This window comes from Macaca thibetana, chromosome 9 (assembly GCF_024542745.1).
Source record: "Macaca thibetana thibetana isolate TM-01 chromosome 9, ASM2454274v1, whole genome shotgun sequence".
Taxonomy (NCBI): Eukaryota; Metazoa; Chordata; class Mammalia; order Primates; family Cercopithecidae; genus Macaca; species Macaca thibetana.
This window is the reverse complement of record NC_065586.1, coordinates 67,111,178-67,136,806: the sequence shown is the minus strand read 5'-3', so window position 1 is coordinate 67,136,806 and position 25,629 is coordinate 67,111,178. Positions and strand designations below refer to the sequence as shown.

General features: G+C 34.9%; 1 protein-coding gene across 8 annotated transcripts in view; it reads right to left on the bottom strand.

Moving 5' to 3' along the window:
- CTNNA3 (catenin alpha 3) overlaps window positions 1–25,629 on the bottom strand; it is a 1,858,220-nt gene that overhangs the window by 584,145 nt on the left and 1,248,446 nt on the right. For 7 of the 8 annotated variants that reach the window (XM_050805650.1, XM_050805648.1, XM_050805652.1 and 4 more), the window contains one exon: window positions 3,408–3,564. In XM_050805650.1, the coding sequence (XP_050661607.1) occupies window positions 3,408–3,564 (157 nt within the window). Of the gene's footprint in view, window positions 1–3,387; window positions 3,565–25,629 lie in introns of those variants that run through there. The other variant, XM_050805654.1, reaches the window with a different exon arrangement.

The following is a 25,629-nucleotide window of genomic DNA, read 5'->3' as shown; positions in this document are numbered from 1 at the left end:
TAGTAATAACCTTGAACTGTCAGAGGCATGTGAACCAGAACAACTCCATCTTGAATAGGAGCTTGGTAAAATGAGGTTGAAACCTACTGGGCTGCATTCCCAGACAGCTAAGGCATTCTAAGTCAAAGGATGAGATAAGAGGTTGGCACAAGATATCGGTCATAAAGACCTTACTGATAAAACAGGTTGCAATAAAGAAGCTGGCTAAATCCTACCAAAACCAAGATGGCCACAAGAGTGACCTCTGGTCATCCTCACTATACACTGCCATCAGCCCCATGACAATTTACAAATGCCATGGCAACATCAGGAAGTTACCCTATATGGTCTCAAGGGGGGATGCATGACTAATCCACCCCCTGTTTAGTATATCATCAAGAAATAACCATAAAAATGGTCAACCAGCAGTTCTCGGGGATGCTCTGCTAATGGAGTACCCATTCTTTCATTCCTTTACTTTCTTGATAAACTTGCTTTCACTTTGCATTGCGGACTTGCCAAAAATTTTTACTTGCACAAGATCTAAGAACCCTCTCTTGGGGTCTAGAATGGGACCCCTTTCCTGTAACAGAACTACTACCAACCAGGGCATCCAAAATGTAGAAAATTATGAGCAGTCCACCCTGGGCACAGAAAATAATGTGCATTTTCTGTACAGAATTTAAAAACAATAATTAAACATATTAACCATCAGTTCACTTTTTATTATCCTCCTGTACAGACAATTCTAAATAATGTTAGCCGTTAAAATATCCCTCTCCACATAGCTTAACTGCTCCTACCCAAGTCGTCTGTATGCTAGGGCCAGTAACCCTAGAGCCAACTATATCAAACATCTAGCTATGTGACAATGAAGGGTTTTTGTTATTTAAGTAACTTTTACATGAGTTTTCTGTTTCTTCTTTATGTTTTGAACTGCTTAAGTTGTCCATGAAAAGAAGCAGATCCAAAATATTGGTATATCAGGTTAATCTAGCACTAAAGGGAAAAACTATTAATTCCTGCTTAAAGGACCTACAATATCCCTGAATCCCAGGCCTCCCCAGGTTCTAATCATGCAAAGATTGGTAAATTATGGTTCCGGTTCCCCTTCTTGCATGTCCAGAGGATTCTCCCTATGTGCTGTCAGTATTAAAATATTAAACTATCTTTACATTGATGAATGTGAGTGGGTTCCTTTGCCTTTTAACCAAAAGGCAGAAACTACTATTTAACAATCAAATTACAAAAGGCTTTTCCAATATAAGGTGTAGATTGAATTTACTTTGCAAAGTCTTTAAGAAGGAGATAGCAAATAGACAAAAATATGCTTAACATTGTTTATAATAATTAAAATTACTATTTATCTAAATATTAACAAAAGAATACAAAAGTGAATAAGTTCTTGAATAATATACAATCATGCAGAAATATGCAGCCAAATATGTGTAAAAATGCAAGTAACATAAATATATATATATATGCATGATACACATTTGAAAATATAAATATATATTAGAAAAATGGTGAACAGAAAAAAAATCAGTTAGCAGTGGTTATTATTCCTGAGTAGTGGAATCAAAGGCCATTAATTTTTTTCCCATACATTTTCTATATTTTCAAAGACTTTGATTCTATAAAAATAAAGTAATTTTAAAATATATAATTAGCATATATTCAATTTTCATTAATGTATCATGAAAATATAGTTGGTTTTTGGAACAATTTTTCATTATGAGAATGCTATACATACATGAAAGTAATGAAGTCAATAGGTTAGACTGGACTAAATCAGGTAACTTTAAAAAATGAAGTTGGATATTCATGAGAATTTGCATTTTATAAGAAAGAATATTATCACATTCCAAGAAAATCCTTCTCTCACAAAAAAGGAAAAAAATGTAATTTATTTTATAGAGAGGATTACTTTTTGAGAGAATAAAAAAGACTAAAATGTGTTTAGTTCTTTGTTCTTACCACACAAACAAAACTTGAATTATGCTTCTGAGGATATTGATTTATAAGAGTATCTTCACAATCCTGTGGGATATTATTCTAATTTGTGATGAGATAATAATCTGGGCTTCACATGGAATCTCAAGCTGTCTATTGAAGTTAGATATTTAGACTTGTTTGTTTAATTATTTAGATTAGCACTGTCAAATACATATAACGGTTGTTGAATTATCATATTGCATCTGTGAAAGGAAAATAAATCTTGGGGCCCCAAAATGACTAAGCCAAAGGGGAAAGTCAAGCTGGGAACTGCTTAGGAGAAACCTGCCTCCCATTCTATTCAAAGTCATCTCTCTGCTCAGTGAGATAAATGCATATCTGATCGCCTCCTTTGGAAAAGTTAATCAGAAACTCAAAAGATTGCAACCATTTATCTCTTATCTACCTGTGACCTGGAAGCCCCCTTCCCATTTCTACTTGTCCCACTTTTGCTTCAATTTGTTCCACCTTTCTAGACTGAACCATTGTTTATCTTACATATGTTGATTGATGTCTCGTGTCTCCCTAAAATGTATAAAACTAAGCTGTGCTCTGACCACCTTGAGCACATGTCATCAGGAACTTCTGAGGCTGTGTCATGGGTGCACATCCCGAACTTTGGCAAAATAAACTTCCCAAATTGACTGAGATCTGTCTCAGATTTTGCAGTTCACACATTTCAAATCGATGTTTTCCCATTAATATATTTTTTTCCCTGAGGGGAGAAAAATTTGGTTGGAAAAGAAGTGCAGGGAAATCAAGATATATAAATGTATTGGAGAAAATGTGGATTTATTTGAAAAGCTAGGAAAAACCTAAGACTTCTAGATATTATTGTCTAATATGTTTTGGCCATGAATAGGAGTTTCTTTTATAGACTCAGTGTAAATTGTTAAATTTAAAAGGATTACAAGAGATGAGGCTTGCAATCCCAGAGTAGACCATGGATGACACAACTGCTGCTAATACATGGCAACATATTGCATCCAGAAATACAATCAATTAAATGTTTACTGTATTAAATAAAATTAATTTTATTCAGTATTATTCTTTTTTTTTTTTTTTTTTTTTTTTTTTTTTTTTTTTGAGATAGAGTCCAGCTCTGTTGCCCAGGCTGGAGTGTGGTGGCATGATCTCAGCTCACTGCAACCTCTGCCTCCTGGGCTCAAGCAATTGTCCTGCCTCAGCCTCCTGAGTAGCTGGGATCACAGACATTAGCTAAGACGCCCAACTAATTTTCATATTTTTAGTAGAGCTGGGGTTTTACCATCTTGGCCAGGCTGGTCTCGAACTCCTGACCTCAAGTAATCCACCTGCCTTGACTTCCCAAAGTGTTGGCATTTCAGGCGTGAGCCACCATGCCTGGCCCAGTATTATTCTATTTTATAAAGCTGACAAGAGAAAATAAACAAATTAAAAGAATAAAGACATACCAGATACAGCAAGGAAGTCATCAATGCTTGTAATGTCATCTACGGCTTCAGTGAGGACATGTATATGATTCTCCCATGTACGCTTGTACATTTCCATGGTGTTTTTGACCACTTGACTTTTGGGTCTTGCAGCCAAAGCAAGTGCAGCATTAATAATCTATAAAGATAAGGATTGAAAAAATTACCTATTGGTTACAATGTTCACTATTTGGGTGATGGGTACACTAAAAGCCCACACTTCACCACTATGCAATATATGCATGTAAGAAATCTGCACTTATAATTCTTAAATATATAAAATAAATAAAAAATATTAAAGAAATAAAATAAAATTAATTAAATTATATTCATTCGTATTAAACATAAAAAATGGAATTTAAAAAATCTGTAAAGATGTAGAATGTTTACTCAGTGATTTCTTTACATACATTAAGTGTATTAAAATTACATTATTTAAATTAAATACTTAATGACATTCATCCTCGACAATAGGAAAAACAGTAAAATGTCTCCACATATATACAGTTTATATTGAAAAGTATAAAATGTTTTATATTTATTAATATAAATTATATAGGTATAAATAATTTTTATTTTTAAATTTTTCCTACTCTATCATTGCAGAGTGAGTTTTTTAAATATAAACTTTGTCACCATAAGCTCCATCGAGTTCAAGACACTTTTCTAAGTTATGATATCAGGCATTTAATCTATCCTTAAAGAACTGATGATTCTGGGAATTTAAACATGTCAATCCAGTCTTTTTTACATTATTAACTGGTGAGAAATGGATGCGTTTAACAGATTTTTTTTTCAAATTAGTAAACAAAAAGAAATCAGCAAGAACAAATTAGTACTGTAAGTTGAACCCAGTGATTTCCCATGGATATTCCTGAAATATTGCCCTTGTTTCAGAAGATAAATGAGCAGAAGCACTGTAATGGTGAAGAAGGACATTCTGGTGACACATTCTTGGGCATATTTCTGTTAAAGTTTCGGCTAATTTTCTCAAACCACTCTCATAGTAAGCAGATGTTATCATTCTTTGGCCCTCCAGGAAGTCATTAAGCAAAATGCCTGTAGCATATCAAAAAACTGTTGCCATAACCCTTGTTCTTGACTGGTCTGTTTTTGCTTTGACTGGATCACATCCATCTCTCACTAGCTATTGCTTTGATTATGATGTCTTCAGAATTGTACTTGTAAAGCCGTGTTTCATCTCCTGTTACAATTCTTTAAAGAAGTAATTCAGGATCTTGATCCCACTGATTTAAAAATTCCATCGAAAGCTCTGCTGTTGTCTGCAGCTGATCTGGGCACAATGGTTTGGATATTCATTGAGTGGAATGTTTGTTCAACTTTAATTTTTTAGTCAGAATTGTGTAAGCTGAAGTAATTAGCATGTTTATGGTGTTGGCTATTGCTTGTGCTGTTAATCACTGGTTCCTTTCAATTAGGGCATGAATAATAGAAATTATTTAAAATCACAAATGGATGTGGATGGGCTGCTTCTGTGAGCTTCATCTTCAGCATCATCTCACCTCTTATTAAAATGAGTTACCGGTTTGTAAACTGATGATTAATTTGGGGCATTGTCTCCAAGAATATTTTGTAAAGCATCAATGATTGCATCAATCTTCCACTCAAACTTTGCCATAAATATGATGTTTCTTCTTCAATTTCAGCAGAGTTTATGTTGCCTTTCATAGGGGTTTGATATAGTTTGGCTGTGTCTCCACTCAAATCTCATCTTGAATTGTAACTCTCATAATTCCCATATGTCATGGGAGGGACCTGGTGGGAGGTACTTGAATCATAAGGGCAGTTACCTTCATGCTGTTCTCATGATAGTCAGTTGAGTTCTCACGAGATCTGATAGTTTCATAAGGGGGTTTTCCCCTTTTGCTCAGAACTTCTCCTTCCTGCCACCATGTATAGAAGGACATGTTTGCATCCCCTTCTGCCATGATTGTGAGTTTCCTGTGGAACTGTGAGTCAATTAAACCTCTTTCCTTTATAAATTACCCAGTCTCAGTTCTGTCTTTATTAGCAGCATTAGAACAGACTAATATAGAGCTGTTTTCAAAATGATGTCTCTTATTTTCGATCCGTCAAACTAGATCCTGTCCACACACATTATCACAAGCTAGTACAAGTTTATTTTGGTGCAAAAATGTTGAATTCTATGCATAACTTTTTCATAAAACACATTTTCAATAAACGTTTTGAAGACCTCTCATACAATGATAACAATAAAAAGAAGCTTTTCCTACTGAATATCCTAAAGATGTCACCTTAAGTCACTTCCGGTCACCACATTATTGGAGGTAGAATATGGAAAAAATTAGTTGCCTGAGAATAATATATTTAAATCCCCCTTTTTATTTCTTTTCTATAAAAGGGGAACATATTAAATTTTAAGGAAACACACTAACTTTAGAAATAACTACTGTGCAGTATGCCTTGACTTCAGTTTTAGAGTTTTATTAACCTATTAACTTACAATGTACCTTTGTGTATACTGCAATGGCTCTGGTCCCTGGTGTTTCATTGTTCTTGCAATTGGACAACTATGTACACATGTGGTTGTACTGAAATTATGCCTTCACAGCAAAGTATACTTTTAAAGTACTGGTGTAAAACCCTCAGTGGAGATATGAAGTTATGAATATAAGACAGGCTATATTTTATAAGAATATTTTCAGTTCTGCTGCTGATCCAATTTATCTGATTCAACACTGCACACTATGAGGAAGCTTTATCCTACTTGACTCTTCTGATATTTAGCTTAAATCTAAAAGAAGACACAATTCAGAATTCTTCTTCTAACCCTCTTTAAGGCAGAAAAATATTCATCCCAATGTCACACTACTAGAATTTTAGCCATATATCTAAAGAAAATAAAATAACCATTCTTAAATCTTCTTCATGTAAAACTAAAGCTTTTTAAAAAATGAATTATGTTGCTTTCTGAGGCATTTTGTTTCTTTAAATTATGGTTGAAATGTTTACATGTCAGTCACTTGACCCTGATAATTTTTAGTCTGTCAGTTCACCTTTGAAACAGTTTCTTTTAAGTTCAGGCCTTAGTATATCTTAACTGGGCCGTTCTAGTAGCCTTATACTTTTCTACTTCCAGTCTCTATTTGCTCTGAGACATTCTCCTCAGTGCAAACACATTTCTTTCTCAAATGCCAAAGTGATAACCTTTGATAAAATCCTAGTTGACTAAAAATGAAAACCATATTTCTTTTCAGTAATTCATAGTCTAAACCCATCCACAGGTCGGTCCTTACCTGCAGTTCACTCTGCTGTAATAATCTTACTCATTTTAGTTTTTGTTCCAGCCACAGTTTTCAGCTCCATTTCCTTATCACACCACTCATCGTTGTAGCTCTGTGACTGTTTTTACAGCTCAATCTACCTTAACGCCCTTGTTCCATCCCTTTTTCTGCTCTACTCCATCTTAGGAAACATTTTTTATATTTAGCACATCCATGGAAAGATCACCACATACTGTGAAGCCTGTCCCATTCCCTACACCCAGCAAACTGAATTGTTTTCTCTTTTGTGTTTAAAAAATATTTTGTCCATATAAATAAATAGTAGCTATTCTATTGCATGATTGCTCATACACATGTCTATTCCTGGGTAATGAGCTCCATCATAGGAGGGACTATGTATTATTCATCTTTGCTTCTTGGTATACTAAATATGTTAATTACCATAACTGCTATAGTTATAAACTGTCCCTAAGAGAAACTATTCTGCTCACAGTCCACACTGAGAGGACAGCCACAGGGGGGCAGGTTTGGTATTATTTTCTCTTTCTTCAACACTATTTAGGTCATAGGCAGGTACCCAATTCAAAAAGAGTTAATCTCTTGGCCGGCTGGTGATAGGTCATGAGGTTTGATATAAAAAGTTGTGTTGTGTTAATCAATCTTGAAAATTTGAACTAGAATTTATGGAGAAATCATTAGTTAGCAGTCAAGACCAAAGCTGAAAGTTTCTGTAAAGAGCAGCCATTTTATAAAATCAGAACCAGAGGGGGCCAATGCAGCTAAGGCTACAAGGAAACTAGAGCCAAAGTGTAAGGAAGAAGAAACTGTAAATAGACTGAACCTATGATGTTTAAAAAGAAAAAAAATAGGCCAGGTGTGGTGGCTCACGCCTGTAATCTCAGCACTTTGGGAGGCTGAGGCAAGCAGATCACCTGAGGTCAGGAGTTCAAGACCAGCCTGACCAACATGGAGAAACCTCCTCTCTACTGAAAATACAAAATTAGCTGAGCATGGTGGTGCATGCCTGTAATCCCAGCTACTCGGGAGGCTGAGGCAGGAGAATTGCTTGAACCCAGGAGGCGGAGGCTGTGGTGAGCTGAGATTGCATCATTGCACTCCAGCCTGGGCAACAAGAACAAAACTCTACCTCAAAAAAAAAAAAAAAAAAAAAAAAAAGAAAGAAAAAGTAGAAAGACAAAAATTAACAAGCAAAAGCAAAGTGTGTAGTAAAATAAGCCAGTAGGTGGCAAGAGGAGAATGGGGAAAATATATCAAGAGAGTCAATAACATCAACAGAGATAAAATGATACTCAGAGAAAAGAAAAAAAAAAGAAGTTGACTGTTTTTGAGAGTATCCTATTTTGGATTACAAAAACACAGAAATACTAATAACGATAATAATAAAATACTAAGTCCATACTTTGCACCATGCACCACTGTTCCAAGCACTTTCTACATATTCACCTAATTTTTTTAACTTAATTTTTACATCGCATTGAGGTAGGTAGGTGTTGTCATCTCCATTTTCAGATAAGGTTACCAAGTTATTAAGGAGAAGTTGTCAACTTGACCTAGACTTCCTGCTCTTAATTGCCACACTGTACAATCTTCTATAACAATATTATACTAATTTATGATGCTATGAGTGAGTGATGACCCTTAAAACCATAAAGGTATCACTGAAGGAAACATTACAATGCCTGGTGTAAAGAAAAACAAAAGAGAGAGCCAATGTGTGTGTATGTGTGTGTGTGTGTGTGTGTGCATGTGAAAGAGAGAGAGAGAGAATATATATATATATATATATATATAATTTGCTAAGTTAACCATTTATAAAATTCAGTGGCATTAAGTACATTCACATAGCTGTGCAACTATCCATCTCCAGAACTTTTTAGCATCTCAAACTGAAATTCAGTACTCATTAAACAATAACTTCCCATTCTTCCTTCCCTCTAGTACCTAGTAAGCTCTATTATACTTTCTACTTCTTGCTGTTGACTATTCTAGATACTTCATATAAGTGGAATTATACAACATTTGTCCTTTTGTGTCTGGCTTATTTCCCTTAACATAATCTTTTCAAGGTTTACTCAAGTTGTAGTATGCATCAGAAATTCATTACTTTTGAAGATTAAAGAATATTCTACTGTATGTACATACCATGTCTTGCTCACCCAGTCATCTGTCAGTGGACACTGGGTTGTTTCCATCTTTTGGCTGGTGTGAATAATGCTGTTGTGACCATTATTGTACAAATAACTGTTCAAGTATTGGCTTTCAATTATTTGGGGTATATGCCCAGAAGTGGAATTGCTAAAAAATTATATGACAATGTTTTTAAAAATGGGGTCTCACTCTGTCACCCAAGCTGGAGTGTAGTGGCTTGATCTCAGCTCACAGCAACTTCCACCTCTCAGGCTCAAGCGATCCTCCCACCTCAGTCTCCCAAGTAGCTGGTACCACAAATGCACACCACCACACCCAGCTAATATTTTTTGCATTTTTGATAGAGACAAGATTTCACCATGTTGCCCAGGCTGGTCTAGAACTCGAGCTCAGGTGATCTACTGGTCTCAGCCTCCTAAAGTGCTGGGATTCCAGGCATGAGACACTGTGCAAAGCCTGACAATTTTAAATTTAAGTTATGAAATTGCCACATTGTTTTCAGCAGTAGTTGCACCATTTTATATTCCTATCTGCAATGCCGAAGAGTTCCTATTTTTTCATATCCTGGACAAAACTTATTTCCCCTTTTGTTTTTTTCCTTTAACCCTAACCATCCTAACAGGTGTGAAGTGGCATCTCATTGAGGTTCAGTTTGCATTTCCCTAATGATTAGTGATGCTGAACAACTTTTCATGTGCTTATTGACCAACTGTTTATCTTCTTTGGAAAAATGTCTATTCAAGTCTTTTGCCCATTTTTTAATTGTTTTTTATTGTTGAGTTTTAGGAGTCCTTTACATATTCTGGTTATTAATCTCTGATTATATATATGATTTGTCAATATTTTCTCCCACTCTTTGGGTTGCCTCTTCCCTCTCTTGCTAATGTCCTCTGATATACAGAAGTTTTGAATTTTAATGAAGTCCAATTGATTTTTTTTTTCATTTTTTGTGCTTTTGGTGTCCTATGCACATTGCCAAATCTGATGTCATGAAGTGTCACCCTGTGTTTTCTTCTAAGAGTTCTATATTTTTAGCCACTATATTTGAGTCTTTGATTCATTTTGAGTTAATTTTTGTATATGGTGCAAGGTAAGGGGCAAATTTCATTCGTTGCCATGTACTTAAGTTTTCCCAGCACCAATTGTTGAAGACTATCCTTTACCCATAGAATTATCTGGGTAGACTTGTCAAAAATCATTTGACCATAAATGCAAGGGTTTATTTCTGGGATATCTATTCTATTCCATTGATCTATATGTCTGTATCACACTTATTTGGTTATTGCAGCTGGTAATGAATTTTGAAATTAAGAAGTGTGAGGCTTCCAACTTTGTTCTTATTTTTCAAGATTATTTTGGCTACTCAAAGTCCCTTGAAATTCCATATGAAATTGAGAATGTGTTTTTTTCTATATGTGCAACATACATTGTTGGTATTTTGATAGGGATTACATTGAACTGGTAGATTGCTTTGGTTAGTATTATTATCTTAATAATATTAAATGTTATAACCCATGAACATATGATGTCTTTTCTACTTTTTATGTCTTCTTTAATTTCTTTCAGCAATATTTTGTAGTTTTCAGCAAAATCTACAAAGGAAAAGACATTCAGGTAAAAATCTTTCACCTCCTTCGTTAGCTTATTCCTAGGCATTTCATTTCGTATGATGCTATTATTAAGTGAAATTGTTTTCTCAACTCCCTTTCCAGATTGTTCATTGTTCGTATATAAAGACACACTGATTTTTGTGTGTTGATTTTGTATTCTAGTGAATTCTGTTATTAGCTTTAAGATTTATGTGTGTATAATCTTCAAGATTTTCTAAATATAAGAGTATGTCAGCACTGAACAGTGATAATTTTATTTCTTCCTTCCCAATTTGGACACCACCAAAAAAAAGTTTTTTTATTCATTTAAAGTTGGATTTTGTCAGGCAAGTGATAAGAAAGGAATGAATTGAATTGATTGAGGTTATAGGAGGAGAACACAGAACTTCAAGGAACTGCTGAAAGCACTCACCAGCCTCCTCTTTGAATCTGGCTTCTGTTATTCCAAGTACATTCCCTACCCACGCTCGCTGATAAGGGCTGTGTTTGATCCTCATTTCTCTTTCCTTATACGGGCCTGTCCAAATTAGCCCCTGTTAGACCCTGTGCGTTAGGCTGTCTGGCACCCCTGACAAAAGTCAGTTTAGTTAGCTTCCACTGGTCTCACTCTATCTTCTTTAGGCTTCTCCTCATTTCTACTGGTATATGTGGTCAAGGCCTCAACATGCTTTAGGCTAAGCTTCCTCATATTTTTCTATTAAATCAGATAGACTATTTTTACTACATTCTAAACTCATTTACCTTGGGAAACCCTTGAACATCTAAACTACATTCAGAATATTTAGGATTTTCAGACTGTCTCAAGATTTTCATTGTTTCCCTCTAGGTATTAGGAGCTTGTATTTACAGGAATCTCATTTGTCCAGACACCTTCTAAGACCCATAAGAGACTCTAGAAATGTGTTCACATTGTCATTTGTTCGAGTAAAATCTGCCTCAAATAGTTTTGGGATCCAGCTAAGGGGAAGTTCAGTTGAGGATACATTTAGTTTGTGTTTAGTGGGTAATTTCAGGTGTGTTACAGTCACTTCCCTATATCTTTTACCACCTTCATACTTGTAGTATTGATATCGGATCATGATAGAATCAATAGAGCCTTTGCCTGTCCTACTGATATGTGCTTTCCTTTCTGAAACACCTCCAAACAAACTGTGCTAGAACAAACACTGAATTATCTTCTCAGTTTCTACATAGAAAGTGACATTACAAAATAAATCGCTGTGATTTTAGAGGTGATCAAGAGTGTGCAGTGAAATAAAGATAAAAAAAAGAAAATAAAAAAGAAGATTCATGAGGGTGTGTCTGACAGATCATTCATGCAAATATATTATTTTCTGGATTTTGCTATATTTTGATATTTGGCAGCATTTTAAAATTAGTATCTAGTTGGTTTTCATATTCTAAATAAATATTCACTTTTTCTTAAAGAAGGCCCTTAAAACTGTGTATACTTTAGGCTCCACACAGCCTGGCCTGTCACAATCAATGTATTATTTATTTAATTTATTTATTTATTTTTCGAGACAGAGTTTTTGCTCCTATCACCCAGACTAGAATGGAATGGTGTGATCTCGGCTCACTGCAACATCCACCTCCCAGATTCAAGCAATTCTTCTGCCTCCGCCTCCTGAGTAGCTGAGATTTACAGATGCGCGCCACAATACCTAGCTAGTTTTGTTTGAGTTTTTAGTAGATATGAGGTTTCACCATGTTGGCCAGGCTGGTTTCGAACTCCTGACCTCAGAAGATCCACCTGCCTTGGCCTCCCAAAGTGCTGGGGTTACAGGCGTGAGCCACGGAACCTGGCCAAACAGTGTTTTTCGTTGTTGTTGTTGTTGTTGTTGTTGTTTTAATTTAAAAAACACTATCTTCTGAAATGATGAAATGAAAATATATTCAACTGCAATATTTTAATTCTTTACAGTGAAAAATGACTTATTTCCCTTCACCTTCCTTTTGATGTGACAATGGTTTTCTTCAAAAAGGTTTTATTTTGCTTTTACTATATTTGTAAAAATGGAAGAATAGTGTAGTGATTATAAAAATAACATTGTTGAGGACCTGCAATGTGCCGGGCATGTTTCTAAGTACTTGATTTGCATTAATGTTTTTCGTCCACTGAGAAAGATCTTATCGGTATCTCCAATTTGCTGACAAGACAATGGAGGCACAAAGGGATGAAATAACTTACCCCAAATTATAGAAGAAACTCTAGATTGGAAGCCAAGAGGCTCAAGCTAAAGTTTTACTTTGCTTCAAACTGATTTTATGTCCATAAAAAAAAGTCATATTACCTCTCCAAGATCTATTTTCCCAGAAGTTACAGGTATGCGTCCACTGGGGTGGGGTGTGGAGACAGGGTTTGAATCAGCCCATGCCTCAGAGGTTCTTCAGATTTTAACATTTGATTTAAAGCTGATGTATATACTTCTCTTGAAAGATTTCTAAAAACAATTACTTAAAATGTGAAAATAAATCTACATAATTTAATTTTTCCCAGAGATAGTTCGATATTGGCATTGATACAAATAATCTTAAAAATTTTAGTTAATATAACAAAAGCACTTTGGGGATTAAAAAGATGATTTATATGTAGTACCTATAGGTCTGATTACCTCAGTGTCACAGCATGTAGAGAAAATTAAAATAACTAGATATATGATGCCTCAAATATATCTAAGGTTGTATGTGAGGTGAATTTATGTAACATCTACTTAAATTGGTAACATCATCATAATTTCAGAATTACAGCAACTGGAGTAATGGCATCAAATTCAATGCTCTAATTCTGTACATCCTTTTCTCAGTTGCTTAAATGATGTCCTACTACCAAATATTTCTCACTTTCTATGCTGGCTTTTCCACATTTCTTTATTTTGATAACTTTTTCTATTTTACTTGCTCTCATATTTTACTTCATCTATGGCAAATTACCTTTACACTTCAGATTATGGCGTGCAATACTTCCCACCATGAATCTCCATTGTCAGAACTTTATGTTAAATGATAAAAGCATTTCAGAGTAGGGGAGGGTGTGGTGTATAGGAGACATAACTTGCCATGGACTCCAGATTTACAATTAATGAAACTGCATTCAACTTTGGCCTCACAACCTTTTTTGTAATCTTCTCACTCCGTGAAGGGATGATCCCTGCATGATAGGATCACTCACACAGAAACTTCTCACAAGACTTCCATTTGCCTTGGATACACGTATAAGAAACTGAGCTATCCTATCCCAGGGGTTAAAAGTATTTTTTAAGGAGAGAAGGGGACAGAGTTTATTTCTGGGAGGATAGAGCTTTCTGTGAAAGTATATGCCAGTATAAATTTTCGTATCTCATAAAACACACTGCTGAAGAGGAAAAGTTCAACCTAGGACTATTTCAGTTATGCAAAATGTAGTAAGTGGGAAAAATAATGCTCTCGGAAGGTCTGTAAAAGGCAATAATTCCACATGAAAATCAAAACATTTATTTTACTGTCTTTTATACTAAATATTAAGACTGGATAACCTTCCAAATTAAATAAGTAAAAGAGGAAAAGAATATAAAATACATTGTTTGTGGCGATAAAACAAAATCACCAATATGTAGGTTTCATCTGTCGTGGGGGAGGGAGAGGGGGGAGGGACAGTATTAAGAGATATACCTAATGTAAATGACGAGTTAATGGGTGCAGCACACAAACATGGCACATGTATACATATGTAACAAACCTGTACGTTGTGCACCTGTACCCTAGAACTTAAAGTGTAATTTAAAAAAAAAAAAAAAGAATTTGGAGCAAGGCCTCCCATTTTAATCCAGCTCCATTACTTAGTTTTGTGTGGTTTTAGACAAATTGCTTACTCTCTAAGCCTCAATTTCCTAATCTGTAATGGTCACAAAAATGATTATTACAAAGATTGTTGGTAGAATTAAATTAGATTATGGTTTTTTGTTTTCTTGTTTGTTTGTTTTTGTGAGATGGAGGCTTGCTCTGTCGCCCAGGCTGGACTGCAGTGGTGCAGTCCCGAAAATTCAAGCAATTCTCCTACCTCAGCCTCCTAAGTAGCTCGGATTACAGGCGCCTGCCACCACGCCCAGCTAATTTACAAATGCTTGCTTCTATACAGATATTTTGAGAATAAAATACAAGAATGCTTCAGGGATTTAAAAGAATACTATTTACACAAATATGTATACACACAGAATTTATAATTTTGTTGAACTCAACAATCATTTTAATATTCTATTTTTTTAAGTTTGAGTTAAATAAATATAAATAAGAAAAATTGAATCTACACACAAATTTTTAGGGTTTTCCTGTAACATGAAACTAAAATAAGAGAAAATTTGCCTTAAAACTATCTGATACCAGTAACACATATTACAGTTTAAAGTAATAAAAAATACTTTAGCTGACAATGATGAAAAAATAAACATAGACAACAGAGATTTTTTGATCCATTATAATTTGCTACTCAGGGATTTAATAAGTTTAGAATTTGGAGTAGAAAAAAGTTTGTACTATCTCCCAAATCATTTCAGTTCAAATGGAGAAATTTAAAATGACTCTAATATTTTTTCCAAATCTCCTTTTTTTAAAGGAATTTTATGTCAGAAACATCTACAAAGTTTCTCTTTAACGTACAATCCAATTTCATGCAGACATAAAGTCAAAATGTAAGCAATTCATTAATTGCCAAAGTGTGTTTCATATAATAAGAGGTTGGCAAAAGTTAAAAAATAAATAAAAAAAAAAAAAAAAAAAAAAAAAAAAAACAGACCGGGTGCAGTGGTTTACACCTGTAATCCCAGCACTTTGGGAGGCCGAGGCGGGCAGATCATGAGATCAGGAGATCGAGACTGTTCTGGCTACACGGTGAAACCCCGTGTCTACTAAAAATACAAAAAAAATTAGCCAGTCGTGGTGGCGGGCGCCTGAAGTCCCAGCTACTGGGGAGGCTGAGGCAGGAGAATGGCGTCAACCCGCGAGGCGGAGCTTGCAGTGAACCGAGATCGCGCCACTGCACTCCAGCCTGGGTGGCAGAGGGAGACTCTGTCTCAAAAAAAAAAAAAAAAGGCATGTATTTGAAATGCCTGACTGCTTGGGATTAGACATATTCTTTGTAAACTTGGATTCAGCTTTGGTTTTAGCACTAAAAAGGAGTTCACATAACATTAAGAAATTTAACTTTCTTAATTATCAAAGGATATTTGCTCTGTGTCTACCATTTATCTAAGTTAGAAAGCATAAGACAGGAAAAGCTCAGAAAATATTTCACTTTAAGTGTTCTAAGGGAGAAAAGTCATGCATAAATATTCAATAAAGGACAACACGTATATGAAATCTATATAAGCAATGTTTTCCCTGAGTTGCAAGGGCATGTTAAGAAAATACGCATATAAGACATAAATTGGGTTGAAATAGTCAGGGTTGACTTATCTTTCTCATTCCTCTCTCATTGTTCATGCTCTTGCATGCTCTGTTTCTCTCTCCTTCTGATGGGTTCCTAGAAATTTTATTAATATCCTTGACCTATTTTGACCTCCAAGATACTATGTCCACTGCTGCAACCCCACTCCACGTGATCATTATCTCTCAGTGACAATTGAGGTAGCTTTAGTTCTGTTCCTAGCCATTCTTTACAAAGTGATATTTCCAAATTACTAATTTCACAAAGTTCCTGCCTCCTCTTTTATCATAGGATCAAAGTGAAAGTACTTAATTTAGCCTAAGACCCTGAAATATTTGGCCCCTGTTTATTTCTCTAGCATTATTTCCTGTCAGCCCCCCTCGCTTTCCACTCTTCCTTGTCTAGGTGCATTCGTCTATGCTTTTCTTTCTGTAGGGATTTACCTCTTGTTAGGTAAGTCCAATTTATTCCAGTAGGGCTCACCTAGAGCATTATTTTCTCACGAAAACTTTATTAAATCTAGGTCAGGTTCCTAGATTGTCATGGGTGAGCATTTATCTCACTATCTCAAATGTATCAAATCTAGGTCAGGTTCCTGGATTTTCATGGGTGAGTATCTCAATATCTCAAACTTTATCAAATCTAGGTCAGGTTCCGTTGTCATGGGTGAGTATTGATCTAACTATCTCTTCTCATTAACAAGATGTTCATCAGAGTGATCATCTGATTAATGTCTAATCTCTACTTTCCATTGTTATAAAACAGCAGTGATCTTAATGTCTTTATGTTATTTCCCCAGGGTACATGGAAAGTGCCAAATAGAATCCCTCTTCCCATGTAACTAGTGCTCCAGTCTAAGGCTCCTTTTTACTTTGCAGGCCTACAAATTTATTAAAGGCTTTTCCCAAGTGATCAAGTCTGTTCCTACAGCGAACTCTTATATCGGTAGCTATGGTGATGAAAATATGTTTATATGGTCAGGTATCGAGGTTCACACCTATAGTCCTAGTGCTTTGGGAGGCCCGGGTGGAAAAACGGCTTGAGGACAGGAGTTCAAGACCAGCCTGGGCAACATAGCAAGACCCCATCCTTACAAAAGAGTTAAAAAAATTTTTTAATGTACATATCATTTTGTTTTATTTATAATTCTGCAGTCACAAAAAATGGGGCCACTACTAAAGTGCACATTCAACAGCAAAGTGTTCATCAAATATCCATATTAAGCTCTTCTAAAGATTATTCCAAGTGAATCACCAGGCTTTCCTTGTTGATCCATCCTGTGCTCAACTCTAGTGAGTCTGGAGTTAGCAAAAGGTAAACATTAAAGTTTCATTTCCCCCATGGAATTGCTATGCTCAAAGACTGACCATTTTGCTATTTCTTGAGATTTTAATTATATTACTTGGTTAGCTAGAGGTCAGAACAGAAAAATAAGAATGAATTCAAGCTGGAAAGGCCATTTAGAAATACTGTAGCAATTTTACCACACATTTAGGGTAAGAAAAGCTCTATAATCTATTTAAATTGACCCGAAACAAAGTTCTTTATTATCAATATAGGTGGTAGATTAAAAATAAAGTATAATAAAAATAGATGCTACTGTTAAAAGGGAATATTGGATTTTCCCAACTAGGATTTGATAAAAATCATATATATATATATATTTATAAATACATGTATGTTTATATATATAAAAGAGAAATAAAATTCCCTGAGACTAGAATAGTGTCTTTCTTAAATTAGAAGCTCTGCCTATAGTTGGGGCAACCCATTCTTTGTATCTCTTTCCCCCTTAATCTGTCAAATTGGTAATATATAAAATTATTTGGTAAATTATATCATTTATAATAATTTAATAAATTATAGTATTTACTGAATAGCAAAGATCATTGGGAGTGATTTGAAAACAAATGAACTGTATGAACTTTAGGAATTATTATATTAAAATTAAATTTTACTTTCTAAAGTTATGAAGAATTAAAGTTTGGAAAGAACATCTTTTTCATTCTGGAAATGGAAAAAAAACAACATGTTTTCTCATTAAATAATTACAAACATTACCATTTAAAATGTACTACTCTATTGGACAATTCCTCTTGGCCTCAACAGATTGCAAAAATTGCTAATGTTTATTTCATTCTCCAGGACCTGGAGTCCTTAATTGCTGAAGCATATTCACTGGCGCATGCAAAGTACTGCAGTGATGCACTACTTATTGTAATAATTACATATTAAAGAAGCAATGGCCTACATTCAGTCAGACTCACTTTGTGAGTTTACTTCTTAAGGAGAAGAAAAAAAAATCCCTGAATTACCATTACAAAATGAGTTAGTTGATAGACAAAAATTACCCTAGGAAAACATAATCAATAATACACACTAGAAAAGAGCTCCTCTTTGTTGAGCACAGATCTGCAATTTTTAATTTGAAGTGTTATTTATTTTGTTCAGGGCAGGTCGAGCTGTAACATGCCTCATAAGAGATAAATATGGCTGTAGTTTTTAATTACAGACTTGAATTCACTGGGCTATGTATAGAACCAGGAATAAGGTACTACTGTTTCCTGGGAGTTGGACTATTTAAATTAGATTGAGTAGTAGGACACAAAGCTATGAATAAGAGGGAATTATCTCTGGGGAAATATAGGTGACAAACCCTACAATGGCTTTTAGCATCTGGCAAGGTCTATTTGAAGAGCTAATGTCATTCTATGTAATGGATTAGGAAGAACTGGATGCACTCCATAATGCAGGCCAAGCATAATTTCCATGATGACTGAGTCTTCTAACATAGCAGACACTATAGCTGCCTTCAATTTTCTAGTCTCATTTTCAACCCTGTGGTGAGGGATGGGGAGGGAGAAGTCTGTATTCCTCCATAGTCAGCTGAGGCTACAACAGCTATGAAAGCAGGATTTGAGGGATAATTAACATGTAGAATTCATAGAATCATGACCAGTTGAATGTGAGAGATAAGAATTATGAAGGAATCAAGGACAGTCTCAAATTTATGGCTTGATGATTTAATTATTCTTCATTGAGCATTGCACTAAATTATACACAGTAGTTCTTTGTACCTCTCTCTTTCTCTCAAACTCTCTCTCTTCTATTATACAACTGGGTATATAGGAAGGAATTTTATGTATCCTAAAATGTTTAAAGTGACATTTACGTGGTGAAAATAAGCTTCACTCTTCTGGGTCAACTGTGAAATAGAATAAAAAGCCTGAGGTTAAATTAGAAGCAAAGAATTTTCTGTCAAACACAGTTTTTACTGAAAAAAAGACTTACATAAAATGTATAACTATGGGTGGCTCATTTAGTTGTATATGGCAGAACTTTTTCCCTTACAGAAATTGTTTCCACTTTCCAAATAACTTGAGTGGTTTCTTCAGTTTGACAAATGGTTATAAAAACAAGTTTGCAACATAAAAGAAAATGTGGCAATCAGCTCCTGCACAAAAACTGATTATTAACTAACAAGTCATAGAAACTAATGGTCAGGATTGCAATTACAGTCACAAAGACCAGACCACATCTTTCTGTTGGAGGGCATAGGGTTCACTCACATTCAAGGTTCAATATGCTTGAATACAAAGACAAGATGGGTGATTACACAGAACCCAGTCCATGAGATGACTTCATTCATTAACCTTGGAAAATCCTCCACTGAAATTAGACTTTTCTTAGTTTATCGATATTTATGTGAGATAAACTCAAGGCAAACTTGTATGACCCCAAACATTTCCCTTGTCACTCAAGGAAAGGGAATTAATTATTAATTAAATTATAAATTTATTTATAATAATTATAAATTATTGTTATAATTTATTTTTAACAATAAAAACATTCACAATGCTTTAGGAATGGAGTCTTAGCCAGGTGCGGTTGCTCACTCTATAACCTTACCACTTTGGGAAGCCAAGGCTGGAGGATCACTTGAGACCAGGATTTGAGACCAGCCTGGGCAATATAGTAAGACCTCATCCCTATGAAATTTTTTTAAATTTTTTTTTTCATCCCTATGAAACTAAAATCAGCAAAAATGGGTTAATATTTCTCCTCAAAGCAGAAAAAAACAAAACAAAACAAAAAAAAGATCTCCATAATTCCCAGGTTTTTCTTTAAGAACTTTTACTATATTGAAAGGATAAAAGATCTGTCATTCCTCAGAGCATATCACAAAGTTATCTTCCAAAAACACCCTCCATACCATCACTGCATGGCATAATAACTTCCCTATCATGAAGTAGTAAAGAATCAATCAGATATTTTCTTAACATTGGATAACACACTATTTCTCAGGGACTGTCTGTTTAAGGGTCTTCTAAGACACTATGGCCTCATTGCCTGAAAACAACCAGTTCCTCACTGGCTACTCTTTAATAACACAACTTTTTAGTTTCCTTTTTCCCTCCCTCTTCATTTAATTGATGTGCACAGGAGAGCAGATAAGGGTGATGTTCAACTAATGATCAGATATATATTTTTGTCATAAAAATCAGCAGAAGCCTCTATTCTAGCATTTTCAGGTGGTGGTCTTAGAGTCTTTGAGGTAATCAGTTTTCTTGGACTCAGCAAAGGCAGACTTGCTTTTTCTGGGGAAGATGTTTCCAGAGGTTAGTGCTTGTAAATCTGCTGTTAGGTGCTGGTATATTTAGTGACTTTGGATCTATGGAACTTGAACTTGAGAAGTCCTTCCTGTGGCAAATTTAAAAATAGAGCAGCGTTGCAACAAACATAACCAAAAAGAAAGTGCTTGCCTTTCTGACAGTTCAGCTTGAGTGCTTCCGGAACAGATACGTGAGTCTCCTGAATCAGGCATTTGAGACTTTACTGATGAATCTTTTAAATAATTATCAAAAGGTCACTTACATATGCTGTTAGATAGACTAACCATTGAAAGCATGAGAAAAACTGCTGATTTTAAGTAGCCTGTTGATAGGAACTTCACTGGATTTAAAGAAAAGATAAATGTCTTCTGTCACAATACTGTCTTATTGTAAACACATTCTATCCTAACTAGAGATTCGCTGAACAGAAAAGGAGCACTTTTAGAGACAGTTAATGTATCAGGTTTAAGTGATTTTCATAACGGTGTTTTAAAAAAAATTTTCCCTAGCTTTATTATTTTATGATTTTCTAACTTATCAGTTTCATTTGTTCACACATTACCATCTATCTTACCTATCCTGTAGAACTTCCGTTCTAGTAATATGGTGTATATTAAATGACTATTGTTGTCATCATTGCTGTTATTGTCATAATTATATTACTCATAGAGTTGTTTAAAACCTTGTTGCTCAAAGTGTCATCTGCTGACTAATACAACATCGGAAATGAGTCTCAATCATCAAGGTTTATTAGTCAGCTACAGTGTACATCCGGAAACATAGGAGGTACAGACACTTTTGTTTTTCCAAAGAGGTTTTATGTGGGTATTTATAAATTTCCTTAAAGTGGGAGAAGGCAGGTAGAAAGAGGGGCAGGTAAGCAGGAAGGCAAATGGTTACATTCCTATGAGACTTAGGCTAGTACCCAGTAAATCTACATTTACGCAAGATAAAGTGAATGTCTGAAGAGAAAAAGAGAGTAAAGGAAGAGGCAATTATGCAGATGCCTCTGGGTAGGTGGAGGAATGAGTCTTGACATTGTTCAGCACCTGGGAAGATAAGCTCATACTGGTCTTTATCAGTGTGAAATCCAACAGACTTTAGTTTTAGGGGCTAGACTTACATTGTAGCCCTGAAGTTACAATTGACATTCCCTTGTTTATAGGAGAGGCCAGCACAAATTTTACTTTTGAATTATCTGTAGGGACAGGCCTTTTAGATGCTTAAGGCCTTTTCCCTTCCCATGGGGATCTGGCTAAAGAATGATATTGGTGACGGCTATTCATTTGGAAGAGAGTGTGGCAGGACAGGCTTCACTCTCCTTTGCATAAGAAGTTTAGGGTCCCTGAGATTTTAAATTTTTTCCTTTACAAACAACATCAGCATCACCTGGGAGCTTGTTAGACATGCAGAATCTCAGGTTCTACCCCAGACGTACTGAGTCAGAGCCCGCATTATAGAAGAACCCCAGGTTATTCATAGGCTCATTAAATATTTAAAAGCACTACTCTGAAGGGATAAAATTACTCAGGTAAAATACCTATAATAGTCCTGGTCAATGTTTATTAAATGTTGTCTTCCCTCCCTAACTCAGAAAATGGATTAACTCATTTTCTCTCTGTCTTAGAAAGCTGACCTTCTTTTGTTTTTTATCACCAAACATTATCATCATAAATAACAATAAGAAAACATATTACATCCCTACTGTTATAAACATTGGAAATATAAGTACAAGCCATGATCCTTGAAATAGAATATATAATCTATTTGGGATGGCAGGACATTTTATATAGAGAACTTAAATATGAGGTATCTATGTAAAAAAACTAATTTTCTGTCTATGAAAAATAGCATCCCAACAAAATGACTAGATAGCTGATACAGTTGGAACAGTCTCACTTGAAATATAGGCAATTTGTTGTACATGAAATTCACATTGGAAGTTTCTAGTTTAGAGGCGGTAACTTCTCAGAAAGTTAGATGGTTATCTGTGAGATGAGCAGAAACTGAGGGACAGTACAGGAGGGCCACTTGGTCACTGATTGAGAGAGACTTGCCACATGTATCTGCTACCTGGGACAGAAAAGAAACAAAAGAGTTTCTGTAATAAGCTCTTAGCTTAGATGCCTTAAAGTGCAGAAATAAAGTTGAGCCATTTCTCATGTAAACTACCATAAACCGTGAACATAAAAAGCAGTATCTTTAGGTCTCTTTCTTTTCTTTTCTTTCTGCTCTTCTCTTCTTTATTTTCTTTTCTTTTTTCTTTCCTTTCCTTCTCCCTTTCTCCTTTTCTCCCTTTCTCCCTTTCTTCCTTTCCAGTACAGCACTAGTCACCTAGTTAAAGATTATCAGAAATTTGGGAGAGCCAGGGTTGGGTCTAGGTGAGGGCTGACAAAAGAACCACTGCATTCCAAGTTCTAGTCTATGAATTGATAAGCCTGTGTCTACCTTTTACAGACCTTTCAAAAATGTATGAAATTAGATGTTATTCCCTCTCAAACTTTATCTTTTAAAAGGGATGGTCTTCACATGTAAATTCTTCCAACTCATTATATTCCTTAAATTTACTGAAGTCTTTTCCATATCCACTTAAAGTCAAAGCATAGCAATCAGATCTACATGGAATATTTGTGGCATCTGCTAACCTGCTTTGGACTTTTTTTCTCTCAAAGAGAAAAAAAAAACTCTGTTAATAATAACCAACTTTTTTAGCCCATTTGTCTGCATGAATTTGGTGATTTCAATGGAGAATCTACAGGGATGCTCAGGTCCTTCCTTTTTGCTATCCCCTGTTCAAATCTCATCATTGTATAGGTGTGGCTTCAATTATTTTATCTTAAGCCAACATTGTATTTATACCAAAGGAATCTGACTTTGGTTTCTGCTAAGCCTTCCAGAGCTCTAAATACTTCCTCAAATTTAATTACATCAATTTGGCATTTCCCTGGTATTTTCATTCTGTACTTTCTCTTCTGGATCATTTGCAAGAATATTCATGTATTAGAATCCCAACAATTTTTTCTGTCAAGTAAAGTCCTGATTAGCCTTCTGTTTCTTCCCTGCATCTGAGCTACTTCCATACATGATTACAATCTTTCTCGGTATAAGAAGTAAAGTTCCTATATTGAATTCAACTCTCACCAATTCCTTTACTAATCTATTAAAGGATTTTAATGTATTGTGAGGTAAAATGTTCTACAGAAATCATCCAAACTTTTCTCTATAATGCATGTTTCTTTAGATATTGTATGACACTGAAACTTGAAAGTGGTCTTGACATTATACAAAGTCAAGATTTATTTTTTCTAACGGATAAACTGTTAGATTGTGAAACATGCGGTTACCCCAGGAGAGAAGTCTCCTGATTCTTCCCCTTACTACTCAGTGGATTCTAACTTCACAACACTTAAGAGATTTATACTATTAAATATCTGTTAAAGACTAATTTAAGAAACTTCTATATGTCTGTAAAGTATTTTGCAATGCATATTTAACAACTTGAAATTTGTAGACTTTAAAATAGAAATTCTACTTTTAGAAATGTATCTAATGAAATAACTAAAGGGAAACATTGAAATTTAACTTAAAAGACCACAGTATTTTTTAATAAATAAACACTATATAGTAAATTACAAAATGTATATCCACTAAGTAAATTAGAATGCAGATTTTTTTTTTTTTTTTGGACAAGAGTCTTGCTCTGTCGTTCAGGCTGGGGTGCAGTGGCTTGATCTCGGTTCACTGCAATCTCCGCCTCCTGGGTTCAAGCGATTCTCCTGTCTCAGCCTACTGAGTAACTGGGATTACAGGTGCCCGCCACTGTGCCTGGCTAATTTTTGTATTTTTAGTAGAGACGGGTTTCACCATCATGGCCAGGCTGGTCTCAAACTCCTGACCTCATGATCCACCTGCCTTGGCCTCCCAAAGTGCTGGGATTATAGGCATGAGCCACTGCATCCACCCAGAAAGCAGGTTCTCCATGAAATGCTATGCAGCTATGAAAAATTACATTAAACAATATTTAACAACATGGAAAGGGGTTTAAGGCATTTTAAGTGCAGCAAAAAACAAATTAAAAATATATGTGATATATTTTATAGAGATAACTACATACACAGAATAAACTGAAAGGTTATACACCATATATTATTCATCATGATTTCTGGTAGAGAAATTACAAGAAATTTCTATTTTAAAATTTCCGGGTTTTTTTTTTTTTAATGAATTACATTTCTAAAGATAGTAGAAAAAAATGAAGCTCTCTTAGAGCTGATTCAAAATCTTTTCTATCAGAATCTCTGTTCATCTCTGAATCTTATTTCAATTATAAGGGAAACTGTGAATAGCATGTAACAACATCCAATTCACAATTGTGAGTTAATTTTTTAAAGTTTCTTCTCCCACTGTATATGGTGAAATAGGTGAATGTATTAAAATTGCTAAATTATCCTTTTTCTGAATTTAGCTAATCCTTCTTGAGATGTGTGTGTATGTATGTGTGTGTGTGTGTGTGTGTGTGTGTGTGTATATATATATATATTTGTTCTTCAGCTTTTAAAAAAAATTTTATTCTATCTCCTTTTGAGCTAAATGGAAGACCTATTTGCCAGCTCCATTAGTAATTTTATTTACTGCTTCAGCCTTTGAAACAAGTTAATGCAGAAGATTTAATAGTATTTTAGAATTTACTTCACACAGTAATGTGACTCAAGGCTTCATCGGCTATAATGTCCCCTTTGGCATTAAATATTTTAATGTGCTAACTATGACAGATACAGGATGGCCAGTTTCCCAGTAAATGTACTAGCCTCCTAGTAAATTACCCTTTCCCACCTTATACCATGCAGCTTATTAACCTATAAAATCTCTTCTTTTCCAATATGGGCAAGATGTCTTAACTGAAGACTTAATGTTGAACGCAGCCTAAAGCTTGACAAGACCTTATTTCAGAGGGATGGGAAAGGAAAACTAATTATTGCAAGCAAACTTTAAGTTGCTGAGACTACACATGCCACTTTGGTTCATTTCCTATTACCATCGTTTGATGAGGATATAGCCCAAAAACAAGCTAGATGAGTATTTTAATAAATGTGAACTGAGATTGCTTTTACACAAAATATAAGAAATTTCTGTGTTTTTAGTAAT